This window comes from Perca fluviatilis, chromosome 15, assembly GCF_010015445.1.
Source record: "Perca fluviatilis chromosome 15, GENO_Pfluv_1.0, whole genome shotgun sequence".
NCBI classification, from domain to species: Eukaryota; Metazoa; Chordata; class Actinopteri; order Perciformes; family Percidae; genus Perca; species Perca fluviatilis.
In genome coordinates, this window is record NC_053126.1 from 26,618,308 (window position 1) to 26,635,665 (window position 17,358).

At 40.7% G+C, this 17,358-nt stretch overlaps 1 protein-coding gene across 3 annotated transcripts in view; it reads right to left on the bottom strand.

Annotated features, from left to right (window-relative positions):
- Positions 1–420: 420 nt before the first annotated feature.
- The window catches only part of LOC120574710 (vesicle-fusing ATPase), a 57,493-nt gene continuing 40,555 nt past the window's right edge, over positions 421–17,358 (bottom strand). For 2 of the 3 annotated variants that reach the window (XM_039825090.1, XM_039825088.1), the window contains 11 exons: positions 15,139–15,213; positions 13,633–13,820; positions 12,559–12,654; positions 12,289–12,445; positions 9,937–10,070; positions 9,593–9,739; positions 7,617–7,751; positions 7,124–7,237; positions 6,231–6,286; positions 5,816–5,873; positions 421–1,723 (listed from right to left, as the gene is read on the bottom strand). In XM_039825090.1, coding sequence (XP_039681024.1) covers positions 5,843–5,873; positions 6,231–6,286; positions 7,124–7,237; positions 7,617–7,751; positions 9,593–9,739; positions 9,937–10,070; positions 12,289–12,445; positions 12,559–12,654; positions 13,633–13,820; positions 15,139–15,213 — 1,133 coding nt within the window. In that variant the 3' untranslated portion in view covers positions 421–1,723; positions 5,816–5,842. The remainder of the gene's footprint in view (positions 1,724–5,815; positions 5,874–6,230; positions 6,287–7,123; positions 7,238–7,616; positions 7,752–9,592; positions 9,740–9,936; positions 10,071–12,288; positions 12,446–12,558; positions 12,655–13,632; positions 13,821–15,138; positions 15,214–17,358) is intronic. The other variant, XM_039825089.1, reaches the window with a different exon arrangement.

The following is a 17,358-nucleotide window of genomic DNA, read 5'->3' on the forward strand; positions in this document are numbered from 1 at the left end:
TAAATTATGAACAGGTAAGTAAGTGATCTTTTTTATGTCGGTATTGACTGTCTCTCATTTGGACTTGACTTGGACTTGAACCTCTTTGGACTTGGTCTTGACTCGGTCTAGACTAGTCGACAAAGGTGGACTTGACTACAGCACTCTGTGCATGATGAGTTTTTCCTGCCTGCCTCTACAACATGAAGACAGCCAATCAGCAGCATTATCAGATCTTGGTAGAAGCATGCTGCATGCTTATTGGCTCGCTGATGCTGATGAGATTTGCTCATAAGTTATTGAAATTTGGTATTTAATGATTAGGGATTTTTCGATACTCGATACTATGGAGGTGATTCGTCCGGCGCTTAAAAAGTATCAAAGTTCAGTACCCAGCCCTACTCAATCATCAAGGAATGAATAAGACCAAACAAGCAGCTGGAAGTTTCTTTTTCCTGTGCATCTGTGCTTTTTATTGCAATAATACATCTGCATGTTGATGTACAGTATATTTACACACACACACACACATCGTCAATGGTCAGAACAAAATAAGAACTTTGGACAATAAGCACTGAACACATGACATGAGAAAAACTCCACAAATTACCCACTGGCTGTCTGAACCTGGATTTAAATGTGCACACACACACACAAACACTAAAACACACACATACTCGCATTCAAAAGCACGTTTTGCCACCACACACTCATACACACATACTCTCTCTGACACACTGGGCACATGCAGCGTTAACTTCCCCACACATGCACACGAGCGGACACTATCTTTGAGTTCCCACGAAGACCCGCTGAGATAAGTACTAAAGGTTTCTGAGGCAATGTTAAAAGTGTAGAACATTTTTTTTAAAGTTTAACACTGATGATGCCGTCGCTACAATAGCTAGACTGAACTGTACTGTAAGCAACACGGACAGACAGGCCAACAATCTAACATTTACTTTCACTATTACAGTAACCTGGTAAAGTCAACATCTCTGGAGTAATCGGGAGGAAGAATCATACTGATGTAGTACGAAATAGACTTGAGACCGATCATTTAAATTCTTGTCATACTGCATTTTGTCTATATATACTATGTACAGAACATCAACAAGTTACACACTGTATATTTAAAGGGTTTACATTTACACATGGAACAGCCACTACATATTCACTAAAAGCATCTCATAGATTCAAGTCTTATATATTCAAATAGCTTGGGGATTTTCAGTCAGTTTTGGATTCTTTTGATTCCGCTTGTGTTTGTGAGGATACATATCGTACTAACAATAACTATCTTTAGGAGGACGAGGGATATGCAACCAATACAACAAATACTATAGCTGAAAACATACATGGCTTCTTTTTTTGGGTTGTTTTTACGCACAATGCACAAAAACTGAACATTTTTTACAATCATCTATTGTGATTTCTTTACAGATAACCGATTTTATTTTTAACAGTACGACTTCCAGTACTTTCCTGTGATATGTCAATGAAGTAAAGTTGATGGTACAGCGATATTGACTGCGGAAACATGCTGAGATAAAGGAGGACTTGTGTGTTCCTCTCTTTGACCAGGTGTGTATTTAAGTAGATAGACGGACGCATGGATCACTGGGTGGGTGGACAAGAGGCAGCTCTTTTCTTCCTCTTCCTCATTTTGTCCAACGGGTGGCTTGTTGAGGGCCCCATGCTTGCTTTAATCCTCCACCCCCTCTACTCATAGAAGCTGCGATCACTAGAATGAGGAAAAAGCAGAAGACGTTATTTCAATTTACTGTGGGTTGTGTTGCATTACTCCCCAAAGTGCTCCCTTTTTAAGAGGGGCCGCTCAACAAACTCCAGTGTACTCACACAACACCAGCACAACGCTGGGCGGTGTCTTGAGTAAAATAAAAAACCACGAGCAGGATTTAACCGGCTATAAAACAAGAAGAGAGCCACAATGTAACACCATTACTCACTGATTACTTCTGAGACTACTGCACTCTTTATTCTGTGTATGGAAGGTTTAATAGATTTGTTATATTGCCAAAACACCATTGCAAGCCTCAATTCTCCAACGTGCCATCCAAAAATAGTCTTAAAAGATTACACTGGAGCCCTGCAGGCTGTCACTCCAGCCGTCTACACTGGGATTTCCACCAGGGGCGACCAGGTTAGGGTTGCAACAGCTATTTGTAAAATCAATACTGCTACACACGTTTGTGTGTAAAGTTCTTCTTAAGTTCTTAGAAACCTCTAGCTACCTTTCATTTTTTATTTAAATCCCATTTTCCTCATAACACTTTCAAATGTCATATGAATTGCAGAAATGGGAAAGATCCCCATTGATATTACTATGAGTTTAATTACATTAAATGACTGTAGCTGACATGGGTAGTGCTATTTTTAAGCCCCAAGTCGAATATATCGGAGCTTTCAGAAAAATGGGTTTGAGAGTTTGTAGCATTTATGCAGTTTCAAATAAGTAGGACATCATATATTATATGCTGAAAGACTCATTCACGCCTTCATCTCCTCCCGACTGGACTACTGCAACTCACTTCTCCTCGGCATCAGCTCTACCCACATCAATCGACTCCAACTGGTCCAGAACTCAGCCGCCCGCCTCATTACCTGCTCCAAATCCTGGCACCACATCACTCCAGTCCTAAAACAACTCCACTGGCTTCCCATTTCCCACCGGATCACCTACAAAATCCTGGTCCTCACCTATAAAGCCCTCCACCATCTGGCCCCCTCATACCTCACTGACCTCCTCTCCCCCTTACCAACCCTCACGGTCCCTCAGATCCACCTCAGCCGGTTTCCTCTCCATCCAAAAGTCCAACCTGCGCTGTTTTGGGGACAGAGCCTTCTCCAGAGCAGCTCCCAGGCTCTGGAACTCCCTCCCCAAGAGATCCGCACCTCTGAGTCCCTCACCATCTTCCAGTCCCGCCCAAGACCCATCTCTTCACCTCAGCCTACCCATAGTCCACCTGCCCCCTCCCTTTTCATCTGTATCTTGTTTTGTTCTACTTGTTTTGTTTGCTCGTTTTGTTTTGTTATGTTTTTATAATCTACCCTGCCCTGTAAAGCCGACTTTGAGTCCATGAAAAGCCTATATAAATCTCAATTTATTATTATTATTATTATTATATATATATATATATATATATATATATATATATATATATATATATAAAGTTAATTTATAGTTTTAGTTATTTAAAAAGTTATATATATATATATATATATATATATATAACTTTTAAATTTAAATGAATTTAAATGATCGGTTAAATTTAATTTATATTTTTAGTTATTTAAAAGTTATATATATATATATATATATATATATATATATATATATATATATATATATATATATATATATATATATAACTTTTAAATAACTAAAAACTATAAATTAACTTTTCATGGGCCAACATGGCTAGTACATTTTTAAAGTTACCAGCCAATCAGATTTTCCACTAGACACATATTTTTCAAAGTGGTCCCCTAATACTGTATCTGAAGTATCTTTTATATAGACCTGAGTGGTCCCCTAATACTGTATCTGAAGTCTCTTTTATATAGACCTTAGTGGTCCCCTAATACTGTATCTGAAGTATCTTTTATATAGACCTCAGTGGTCCCCTAATACTGTATCTGAAGTATCTTTTATATAGACCTCAGTGGTCCCCTAATACTGTATCTGAAGTATCTTTTATATAGACCTTAGTGGTCCCCTAATACTGTATCTGAAGTATCTTTTATATAGACCTTAGTGGTCCCCTAATACTGTATCTGAAGTCTCTTTTATATAGACCTGAGTGGTCCCCTATTACTGTATCTGAAGTATCTTTTATATAGACCTCAGTGGTCCCCTAATACTGTATCTGAAGTATCTTTTATATAGACCTCAGTGGTCCCCTAATACTGTATCTGAAGTATCTTTTATATAGACCTTAGTGGTCCCCTAATACTGTATCTGAAGTATCTTTTATATAGACCTTAGTGGTCCCCTAATACTGTATCTGAAGTATCTTTTATATAAGACCTTAGTGTTCCCCTAATACTGTATCTGAAGTCTCTTTTATATAGGCCTTAGTGGTCCCCTAATACTGTATCTGAAGTATCTTTTATATAGACCTCAGTGGTCCCCTAATACTGTATCTGAAGTCACTTTTATATAGACCTCAGTGGTCCCCTAATACTGTATCTGAAGTCTCTTTTATATAGACCTCAGTGGTCCCCTAATACTGTATCTGAAGTCTCTTTTATATAAGACCTTAGTGGTCACCTAATACTGTATCTGAAGTCTCTTTTATATAGAAAATAACCTCATAAGGAGCAAGATTCCAGATTGGCCCATCTGAGCTTTCATTTTCTCAAAGGCAGAGCAGGATACCCAGGGCTTGGTTTACACCTATCACCATTTCTAGTCACTGGGGGACCATAGGCAGGCTGGGGGAACTCATATTAATGTTAAAAAACCTCATAAAGGGACATTTTCATGCCATGGGACCTTTAAGCATCCATGTTTCTTTGAATAGTTTTTATTTGGGTTGATGACAGATATACATTTAGTATCTCTGCAACTCTTCCAGTTTAAACCCTTTATAAGTAGCATTTTGAGTGTCAGGTCAGATATGTCGACTATATTTCATATTAACTCTTGGCAGTTACTGGATGTAAATATTTAGTAAGAACTAATCTCTACAAAAGAACTTGTGTTATTGCACGTCATATGTGTGGTGCAAGCCATTTTAATTAAGTCATGCGTTATCTAGTAAACACTAATAACTACGCCAAGTTATGACTTACGAAGAGCTGGTGCAACAGACTCCTGAAATCTGTACTTTAAGTAGCAGGATTGAAACTTATATTCAATATTATGAAAGCCAAAAAATGCTCAAAAATCTTAACACTCTAAAGAATCATTCATGTTCAGAAATGAATACAAATGAGTCAGAAATTGCAACAGTAAAATAAAGATGAAGGGGGAGTAAAAAATGCAATGCTTGCATGACATTTGGAATGTCATGTTACATAAATTCGATACATTTCTGGTTAAGAAATAAGAACTAAAAACTGTATGATGATGATAAACTGTAGGGGGCAGACGTATGTAAGATACACTGGGTGTTCACATATCCATGTACAAATCCATTTTGCTAATGAAAGAGATATAAAGATGGTTGGGCAAAGGGATCGTCTAACTTAAAATACTTTTTCTCTTACAAAATACTAATTTAATGCATAAGAAATATAAATCACTGGCACTCTGTCCAATAACCTCAAGCATTTTAGTGTACAACCTTTCTCAGTCTGATATATGACCAGTAGCCTATGGTGGCTAACATTAGCTAATGTTAGCTAAATGTACGTAGATATTTCTGTGTAACTGATAATACTGAGTTAATTTGCTGACTCTTCTCTCTTAGTATTTACCATTATCATGTACATGTCACCTGTGTCCAAAGTGGCAACTGTTAGCCAAAGTGACTGTATATATATACATATGTGATGGCGACGGGACGTGGTTATGTCATGTATAGTTCTTTAGTGCGCTTTCATAACTGCAGTGTGAAACCAGAACTAAACAAATCAAATGTATACGATGTAAAGAAAACATGAACCTCGGTCCAGACCTTGGTTTGGACTTTCAGGTGTGAAAAGGCCCCAATCAAAACAGTTACCTGAAGCTGCTTCTGCAATCAAAATCCTAGAGTAGTAACAAAAAGAAAGGTTAAAATGCTAATCTAATAGCTAACTGACAAGCTACAGCTTTTGTACTCCTAACCTTCAGCCGCTAGTCTCATTGCTTTGCTGTTGACCTTACCAGTGCGCAGCAAGAGCGACCGGCAGCTTAAATTCGGATTTGATCGCCTTCGTTCAACCTGGTGATTGCAAAATAAAGCTGTTAAGGAGACCAGTTGTTAGCCCTTTTTCTGCACTGTTAGGATTACTCTGTGTGCAGTGTGGGGAATACAAGATTGGAGTCTTTAAAATCAGTGTATTCTGGTGTGACATTACTGAGCTGTGTTCAAAGTACATTCTGTCAACGATGTTTATGGGAATAACAATAATGAATGTACACATAACAGTCGAAAGACAACAGGGGTAGGGATAATAGCAGGAGAAACATAAAAAAAAAAATGGATGAAGATAAGGATAAAAGAAGAGGGTTTAAGTCGATGGAAGCTGATGACAGGAAATGAAAAGGGCTGTGATTGGCGAAGAGCGGTTGTACTCACGCCCCCTCGTCTCTGAGCAGAGACAGGAACTTGGTCACTCTGTACTCCTGGTCCATCTGGAGACAGCAAAAGAAAGCAGAGGGAGAGAGAGATTGATCAGTCTGTTGACAGTAGAAACAAACTATCAGCAAAAGTCAATACGGCTCACATCAGAAATCTCCCAGCCACCACAGCTGGGCCACAGTAGCTTCACTAACCTTAAAGGAATACACCACCGTTTGTTGAAATAGGGCTTATCATGGTCTCCCCTGGCTGTAGATAGGTGGGCCAACGCATTTAATTAGGTTGTTTTTTTGTCGTTTGTTGGCTCACTTTTACTCACAACATGCTAACCGGCAACATAGGATTCCATTCACTACGCTAAGCTAACTAGCGGCGGTGCTGCCGGTGTTGCACCGGACTAAAACAATGCATGCACAAAAAATGCGTTGGCCCACCTATCTACAGCTTGGGGAGACCGTGATAAGCCCTATTTCAACAAACGGTGGCGTATTCCTTTAAAGAAATAATACTAATAGACTTTTTTTTTTTAAATACGCTTATTCACTTTCTTTCCAAGACTTAGATGAGAAAACACCACTATACCACTTTCACATTTGTCTGGTAAATATAATATACCTACCGTCAGCAGTCGGTTAGCTTAGCTTAGCACAAAGAGCAAAACAAAGGCAAACAGCTAACCTGGCTCTGTATTAAGGTTACAAAGTCAACTTATCTATTTTTTAATCTGTAAAAGGATTGGTTTTATAGGGGTTTATGTGCCAGAGTATTTCTTGGCAGGGCTGTAAGTTGGTTTCGATGTAGACTACTGTCTACGATCTTACACATCACATCACATCACTTATGCATGGTGCTTTAAGAGCTGCTCCACTGCTTCGGCGAGTCTCCCGTACCTGCAGCGACATCTCGATGAGCACGAGGAGCTTCTTGATGCCGATCCAGACTCGCTTCCCTTTGAGCTGATGGGCGATGTTGGCCCGCTCTTTATCGGTGAAGCTCCCCAGCAGCTACAAAGACAACAGAGACATTAGAAAGGTGGAGATTTCCAATACTACCTTTGAAACCTCCAAACGAAAAGCTAAATGAAGAAGGACCGCCGGTGAAACATCCTTTTAATAACGTTTACAACACTTACATTTTTTCAGTACCTTTAGTGAATGTATTTTTTTTTTTTTTCCTTCTCACACACACTAATGAGAAAATGGGGGATGGGTATTTATAATGCACCACATTCATCTGTGTGTCCTTGTGTGTATGGGTGGAAAATCGTGAGCAACCTTCAAGCAACCGAATGTGTTTTGTGTGTGTTTGTGCGTGTGTGTGCTTGTGTGCTTGTGTGTGTGCGTGCACGCGTGTGTGTGTGCGTGTGTGTGTGTGTGTGAATACCTCTAAAGCGTCGACTAGCTGCTCCCCAGTGGAGATGTTGGGGATGTGGATGGTGGTGCTGAAGGCGTCCAACATCTCCATCTCCTGCAGCACGTCCTTCCTGCTGGTGGTGCCGATGATGAGCAGCTTCCGACCCTGCAGGAAAAAAAAAGAATAAACTTTGTGTTGTCGCTTTGTTAATTACACCACGTGGCAAATTACATTCCCAAGCTTACACGTGTAAAACCTTGTGAGCTTCGACAGCTACAACCACAGGCACAGTTAAGATTTTAATTTCAGCAGATTTATATGGGTCATATTGGAGGAAATGATCATTTCTGTATCATTATTCTCATTTTCATTGACAAATATTAAAATTTAAATGAATTAAAATAAATATAGTGCGTTTTTTTTGCAAGGATCTGTACCAAACAAAGATTTTTTTTCTTTACGATACGATTTGTAAGATGGGACATCCTGAGGCACCACAATACTTAATTTAGAATGGTTTGATACATATTTTGCCTTGAACAAATATTACAATATAAGTAAAACAATATAAGAAAATAAGCACTGAAACAGGAAAAAAAAAAAGCTTTAAGGGGAAAACTCAAAACAGAAAATATTATGGGGTGATATTTTTTGTTGCCTGATTACTATATAATATACAGCTGTCATCTTAAAGGGATGGTCAACATTTTAGGAAATATGCTTTTTTGGCTTTATTGCCACAAAAATATCCATTCTCATATGTGTCCGTTAACTATGAAGCTAAAGCAAGCAGCCAGTTAGCTTAGCTTAGCATAAAGACTGGAAACAAGGGGAAACAGCTAGCCTGGCTAGTGTGCCATGCCAAAAAAATAAAAATCAGGCACATTACACATTACCACCCCAAAACCATAATATGTTGTTTTTGCACTTGGTACAGACTAAACAAAGAGCTAACTGTTTCCCTATGTTTCTTGTCTTTATCCTTGATTATGCGGCACGTTTTCTTAAAAAATGCGATGGTATATGCGGGATATTTATGCAATTTAATGCGATGAAATTGCGGGAACTTGCAAAAACTGTGGTTTGATGAAAAAGAGAAAAAAAAAAGTGATTTCCCCAACACCCTGCTTTTCGATGATGTTCACGTCACGTAATTACGTCGCGTAATTACGTCACTTCATAACGTTCCCATGGCAACAGGGGAAAATGGCTGCTCTTGTGTGAAGTAAACGCAACATTTTTCAAGATATATGTGACTTTTTTGCAACGAAAATGCGGGGATTATGAAATCATGCAAGCCCCGCATATTTTGCGCGGAAATCGGCAACTTATGCGGCGAAAGTGTGGCGTATTTGATAAAATGCGGCCCCCACATAAATATGCGGACTTTGGCTGATTATGCATTGAATTATGCGATCTCATAATCACGTTTTTCTGGAGGGACTGTAATGTAATTGGCTGCTATTATCATCCGTACAGACATGAGATAAGTGTTGATCTTCTAATCTAACTCTTTGCAAGAAAACAGGTAAGAATATTTGTATTTCCTTTTATTTATTCTTTATTTTTCTTATTGTCAACCAATCCATGACAAGACCAAAACCAACACTGTTAGTCCCTCTCTCAAGACTTCCCAACTTCCTGTCCCTGTGTGTTGAACTTACACCCAAGACATTGGAGACACAAGATTTCGCTTAGCAGAAACATATCTGTTATGCTTTTTCAAATCTATTTACCCATGATCCCTCTAATTTATCTTGCGGCCCTATGGGGGTAATGAAGTAACATGCCATCCAGTGCAACAGTGTGGCTCATTGATGTGTTTTTAATAGTTTGTGGAGAATAATGGAGCTCTGTGGCACAGAGGAAGAATGTATATCAGGCTTTGGATACACACACACAGTACTTGGTTTGGGTCTTTTTGTGTGATTTGTTGGCAAAGTGTAAATAATATACACATGTAGCCAGAGTAACAATGTGTATAAAAGTTGCAGATGAACTCTGACCTTTGGCGGAGCTCTCTTCAGCAGCACCAGCAGAGCCTGAAGTACCAGGTTGGAGAAACGAGGCCCGATGGGGACGTAGTCCAGCAGACGCTCAATGTCATCCACCACCACACAGCTGAGCTGTGACTTACAAGCATCATCAAAGACCTGAAACAGAGGGAGGGAGGAGGGAGCGAGGGAGGGAGGAGGGAGGGAGGGAGGGAGGGACAAATGATTGAAGAAATGAACAAAGGAAAGACAATAAAAAGGAAGGGACAATTAGTTCCATAAGCTATTGCTATTAAATGCAAACGTCTCCTTGTTTGCTGACATTCTACAAGGGATAAACACACTGCAGCACTTACCTTTTTGATTGCCTGGCACTTGGCGATCTCTGAGTATCCAATCATCTTGTCTGGAGAGCAGATCTTAATGAAGGGGAACTGCGAGTCCTCTGCAATCTTAGCTGCCAAGGCCGTCTTTCCACAGTGGGGTGGGCCTGGGTGTGTGTGGGTTGACAGGAGAGGAGGGGTACAATTTACTGCACTAGCATGTGTTTGTATTTGTGTAGCTATTCAGTAGGGTGAAAGCTGGGGTGTCGTTTGAGTCATTTAGAGCAAATAATCGTTTTCTCTATTTGAATACATTTTACTTAAAGGAAAACTGTTTTATTTCTGCTTTATTTCAACCTGGGGTATATCCATAAAGATGTTTTTTGTGACTCTATGGGTCGTGCTAACACTCGCCAAATCCGCTGTAGAGATTTGGGGAAATGAGTATACTCGCAAAACAACGTACGTATATCAGGGAGAGTTGCCTGACCCTAGCCTGACGCGCCAGATGGGTTTGTTAACACAGAACTATCTGAAAAGCCGTCATTGAAAACTGTTTGGAAATCATCTGGCAGGTGATTAGATGAATAATCTGTCTATCACATCTGCCATTGTTGTTTTGAACCAACAGTCGCAGCCATCACACACGCCTAAACCAAATATTCTCTGTAACTAAACTGTCTAAACCACGCCTGTAGCTGCCAGTAGCTCCGCACAGGACGCTGATTAAAGCTTAGATGGGGCCCAAAAAATCAAGCCCAACCCTACCTGAGCCAGTGCACGTTGTGTCCGAGCCCGGGGCGACACAACTGGAATTATGAGCCCGAGCCTGATTTAAACCCGACAATTATTTAATACGTGGGCCGTTACAACTGATGTTCTCAACTACAATTCAGAGTTGTTTGATGCAGAAATCTGTTTAGAAGGGGTATGCTTGGAGAAATAACAAAAGAGGACATTGAAGGCTGACTATTATCTTTTCTGCCATGGAAGCCTGCTTCATGTGTCTGTTTATCGTTGAAGTCCCCGTTTTTTTTGTTGCTGTCATAAGCGAGCAGCATGCCGCCACTTAATGCACTCGACAAACCCAACACATATGTTGTCATTGCCCACGACTTGTTTAAAATGGTTCCATACCTCCGACTTTCCTCCAAACTTGCTCAAAGTTAATTCTTCCGTTTAAATTTTTTTCTTTATATCAGTCCTTCCAGAAAAACGCGATTATGCGATCGCATAATTCAATGCATAATCAGCCAAAGTCCGCATATTTATGCAGGGGCCGCATTTTTTCAAATACGCCACACTTTCGCCACATAAATTGCTGATTTCCGCGCAAAATATGCGGGGCTTGCATGATTTCATAATCCCAGCATTTTCGTTGCAAAAAAAGTCACATATATCTTAGCAGAATTTTGAAAAATGTTGCGTTTACTTCACACAAGAGCAGCCATTTTCCCCTGTTGCCATGGGAACGTTAGGAAGTGACGTAATTACGCGACGTGAACATCATCGAAAAGCAGGGTGTTGGTGTTGGTTTCTCTTTTTCATCAAACCGCAGTTTTTGCAAGTTCCCGCAGTTTTTGCAAGTTCCCGCAATTTCATTGCATAAAATTGCATAAATATCCCGCATATTCCATCGCATTTTTTAAGAAAACGTGCTGCATAATCAAGGATTTTTGCCCGCAACAATCACAAAAAAGCTGCGCATTTTTATGGAAGGACTGTTATATCTTCAAGCTCCATGATGCACTTGGCATAGTTTTCTACCCACCCAATTAGGCTAATAAAGTAACGATTAAAAAAACACACATGCTTGATCAAGGGCCCGGCCCGGCTCGAGGATAGTGGCGGGAAATATCGGCCAAGTTCGAGCTCGGGCTCGGGCAGAGAATCTAAACTCTAACGTTGATTGGTTGAAAGGCTGGGCGTTTGGACACAAACGCATTACTTGAAGCCTGACAAGATGGATTTTCGTGTAATATGTGATCCCGCGTTTCCGGCGAGATCCCGTGATATCGCGAGCTGGAGAATCCAGCTGCCGTGAAAGGTGAGCATGCCCGTTTCAGACGGCTACTTTCTGTGTTGAATTCCAGTCAGACTCAAAGACAAGCATTTGAAATGATTGATGAGGCTCGAGCCTCACATGCTATTGTTCCCTTTCTGAATAGTGTAAATCTTTGTATGATCTTATTGATCTGGAGTATCAGGATATTGGATTTAATCTTGTAGAAAGTCAGATAATAGCAATTTTGGCAAAACTGTTAACAACACCAGAATTGATTTAATAACATCTTTTATTTGACTAAACATGAATTTAGTGTATGTTTTAGTGTATGTAGTGCAATTTACTGTACACAGTATGTGTGCATGTTTGTGGTTTCTTACCCTCCAATAATACAGCCACCAGTGGTGTGCGATCACTGTTCTTGGTCTGCTGTATCAGCAGCTCTCCATCGTCCAGGACGTGAGTGACTGGGTCACCCCATTTGATAATGCCGTTCATGATGTAGTTGGAGTAATCCTCCTGGTTTGTACCAAACGCCTGGATAAAAACACGTAGGGAGTGTTAGGAACTTTGTTCTGCCTTTTAATATTACATGATTAAACTGCATTCTGCAGTCAGAGACTTAAACTCTAGAAAGACCTAATACATACAGGTTTTATGTCATTGTTGAGGGATCCCATGAAGTCACTCCTGGTGACCTGCAGCTTCTCTGCTCTCTCCATGTCCACTTCAACTGTAGATGTGGCCTAAAAAAGAACATACACATGAAATTGCATCAAAACAATGTCAGGTTTAAAGGCCACTCTGATTATGACTCAGAAATAGGGCTGCACCCTTTTAGCCAGTTAGTCGACTAATCATTCGTTTTGCTTTTAGTTGACTATGATTTCTTTAAGTCTTTTTTGAATGTCTTTTCTTGCTAAATTACTTAAAACACTTTGATAATGTCTTCTGTGGCTTAGAAGGGAAGAGCTTCAAAATCAGAAAAAATAAACCTGATCTCATGTCATTTTATAAAACGTGGGCATTTAGGCAGCAGGAGTCTAACAAAAGAATGGAAAAGTGGGAACCAGTGTTTTTGGAACTTGTTTTTAACTCAAGGTCCACTTATCAGCTTTTTATTGTTTATTTTTTATTTGTCATAGTGTCTGTTCAGTTCGGTGACATGATGAGTGTACCTACTCAATGGCCACCAAACAACTTCAACTTCTCTGCGATATGTGGGTGAAAGCTCCAGAGAAAGCAAGTAAGTACTCCTTGACTTGTAGTTATTTTGTCAAATGACTATTCCTAAGGTCAAGAATGGACTTTCCCACTAACAAAAATCACGTGTCTTTTGGTGGAATTGATATGTTATCAAATCTTACCATCGTGGTTCCCGTAATGTAAAGAGTAATGTAAAGAGTAAGTTTAATGTTGCCCTAGAGTAAGTCAAATCAGTTTGCTGCGGGCTATACCCGCAGACCGCTATGAGCTGGAAGGCGAGGGTCACTTGAACGTTAGGGGTAGCTGAGCTAGCATTAATGCTAGCATGCTAATCTGCTAGCATGCTAATCTGCGAACCCCTATTGGCTGTGCGAGCTGTTATTAGAATTTCATCTGAAAGACCACACTGACTGTGGTTTTCAACACGTTATTTTATGTCATGAATCATTAAAAACAATCATTGGACACATTGTGAATTGTGACACATTGTATTTGGCACACTTTGTGTGCAAAGGGACCTTGATGTGTCGGTTCATGGCGGTGGACTGAGCAGCCCTGACCAGCCCCTCCAGCTCGGCACCGCTGTAGTTCTTAGTTTCGGCTGCCAGTTCCTTGATTTCGACATCGGGAGCGAGCAGGTTGAAGCTTCGCATCTTGTTGGTGTGGATGGTCAGGATCTGGACACGGCCCTTCTCATCGGGCAGACCTGGAGGTGAGATGACGAAGCAGCGAGGGACAGAGGAAGATGGGTGAAGAGAAAAGATGGACCGGGGGTATGGAAAGGAAAAAAAATTGTGTTGAGAGGTCGAGGGGAGAGAGGTTGCAGTTGAGTTGAAAGAATGGAAGGAGTAAGGAAAGAACGGAGGGACAAGGACAGTAAAAATCCGTTCAGATACTGTGGAGATATCAATGGTTAAAGTCAAGAATACTTTCACGCAAATATGAGAACATAGGTATAACATCAGTATGCTTTTACCTGTAGAAGAACTTAAAACCCTTTAAAGGGTCTCCTTAATGTGTAATATTAAGAGGCTATTGAGCTGGGGAACATAGGTTCCTGGGAACATAGAACCCTAGGAACATACAGTAGGTCCCTGAACATAGGTCCCTGGGAACATAGCACCCTGGTAACATTGGTCCCTGGGAACATAGGTCCCTGGGAACATAGAACCCTGGGAACATAGATCCCTGGGAACATAGAACCCTGGGAACATACAGTAGGTCACTGAACATAGGTCCCTGAGAACATAGAACCCTGGGAACATAGATCCCTGGGAACATAGCACCCTGGTAACATTGGTCCCTGGGAACATAGCACCCTGGTAACATTGGTCCTTGGGAACATAGATCCCTGGGAACATAGGACCCTGGTAACATAGCACCCTGGTAACATTGGTCCTTGGGAACATAGATCCCTGGGAACATAGCACCCTGGGAACATAGCACCCTGGTAACATTGGTCCTTGGGAACATAGATCCCTGGGAACATAGCACCCTGGTAACATTGGTTCCTGAGAATATTAGTCCCTGGGAACATAGCACCCTAGGAACATTGGTTCCTGGGAACATAGAACCCTGGGAATATAGATCCCTAAACAATGCACGATGGGAACATAGAACCCTGGGAACATGGATACGCTCCCATGTGAACTTGCACAACATAAAAAGACAAATACGAAATATATGACTAAATACACCTAAAAATAATATTACAAGCTGTGAGAAATACCGAAAAAAAAGCTACGTAGCTAGCTGAAAAGGTTGGTGCTAAGAGCCACACAGTCCTCTTGATGGCTCGACTTAGGTTACACACACAAACAAACCCTGCACGTATTGTACATGGACACACCCATCTCATTACCATATACGCAATAAAAAAACTGGAAATGTGGTGAGGAAAATGGCCAGCATTTTGAAGTCATGGATAGGACACTAACTCAAAGCAGAATTTCAATCTGAGTTGTTTCTAAAGAAAAAGACTTGAGAGCTGAACAGAGAAAGAGAAAAGGTCCCATAGCACTCACTAATTTCCATCTTGACCTCAAACCTGCCAGGCCTCATCAGGGCATCATCTATCAGGTCAGGCCGGTTGGTCATACCTGGAGAGAAAGAGAAAACGACAGACATTGAAAGAAAGCAGGAAGGAGGGCCGACTTATGGAACTGATGCGGATGGAAAAAAAACTCTGCCAAGGAGGTTATGTTTCATTTCTGGTTGTTGGTTTGTCTGTCAGCAGGATTACGGAGAAACTTCTGGGCCGATTGTCTTGACACTTATGGCGCTTACCCACTGCTAGTACCAGCTCTGCTCGGTTCGGCTCGGCTCGGCTCGGCCGCGGTGCCCTGTCCTACGTTTTCCATTGCAGATTTAGTACTGCCTCATGCGTGAGGCGAGCGTAGCTGGTCGTCATAGCAACGCCGCAGGAAACTGCCGTGACCTAACGCGACACACACACAGAACGCCAAAGTGTGTTGTTTTTGATTCTCAGCATGTGGCTGTTGCCAGAAGACACATTTTGTTTCAAAAGAAGCTAAAAGGAGGTAAAGCTAAAGGCTAAACTATTTAAAAATGGCGGGCTTGTTCAGGACACCACCGTCTGTCGCTAGCAATGATGAGGCAGTTATTAGTGACGATTCTCTCCGACCAATCAGTAGTCTGGAGGTTTTCGCCTCAGATCGTTTGGAACCTCGACGGAGGTGATACTAAAAAAAGTACCTGTTAGCTAGTACCAGGTACTTTTTTTCATAATGGAAAATCTAAAAAGGTGAGTAGAGTCGAGGCGAGTCGAGCAGGTACCATGTAATGGAAAAACGCCATAAGTGGAAGGGTGTAGCATGGGTAAAGGATGAATCCATTAAATTCTGGAGCGGATCTGAATCACGGGGCAGATACACTTTTCACCTCCGTTAACATTGCGAGAGAGGGTGCAGCCTTGGCAGAGGTCTGCTCTCTCCGGTGCCCTCGTAAGACTGTATGACATAAATTTAGAGGAATTTGTCACAGTGACGTCTGTGCAGATGCATACAATAACACAGGACTGATGTTATATGGAGTAAATATACACCATGTATTTAAATAAATTGTCTTGATATTATTTCATATGTATAACCTAACTTTTTGATCATACTTAGCTGAAAATCTAAATATTGCACATTTTAGAGACAAAGGGTTTTCATCACTGCCATTATTAAAAAAAAAAAAATCTGCAAATAAAAGTTGAAAATAAAAAAAGGAAACAGTACTGGCAGGAATATGGTCAGACTCTGTAAAAGCTGACAACGGGACTCAAGAATCACTAGTAAAAACTGATTTGTCCCTAAGTTGCACGAACGAGTGATTGAAGAGAATTTGTTTAGGAATGTCCAGTATATCCAAGGGGGTAAGTCAGCCTCCATAACCCATAGCTCCTATGGCGCCATTTTGATGCTAACAAGCCATCACCCGCCGTTAGCATTCCATTGACTGCCGTTCATTTTGACGTCACTTTGACAGAGAATAACTTTACATCTGAAGCGTTTAAAGACTCTATTTATCCGTTGTTTATTTCTAAAGAAACACGACAATGTATAAAAGGCTCCATTACCTTGTATCCCACGTTATGGCTCCGTAACAGACGTTTTTGTAAAAATAGGCTAACCATTGTGTCAGAACCACGCGACTTACTGTTGCATAGTAGAGGAATTACTGTATAGTACAGGAGAAGCTCGCAGGCAGTTTTGACTTACATTAGCTGTTTAAGTTTAATTACTAATGTTAACTAGCATTTTAGTTAGCAATAATTAGCCTGTGCCCATGTTATCTCCTTACATATACCTACGCTCTCCGTCTCTGTAAGATTCAGAATGATTGAGATTTCTCTTGGCACAGCTACCAGAAGACTTCCAACTTTCAGACAGGTTGCTCACGTCACATCTACGTCTTCGAGCTCAGTTGGAGGCTGCTCAGTAACGTTCAGCACTCACCAGAAAAGTGCTTCTAATATCCTTCACTGGTCTCCGTCCAGAGCAACAGGATCTGTTGGTCCAGTTTATATACTGTCTTTGAGTATATCACTTCATGTCAAACTTTTCACTCTTTATTTCTTTCGCAGTATTAGGGGCGTGGATTATGCGAATGATCAAATCTTATGAGTGCACACCGACTCATCAAGTCGGTGCAGTTAAGAGTTTGGTGAATCTGACTTGATACGAACAAACCTCCCCGGAAAAAAAGTAAGAGAGGCTTAAGATTAGAATAGAAAAATG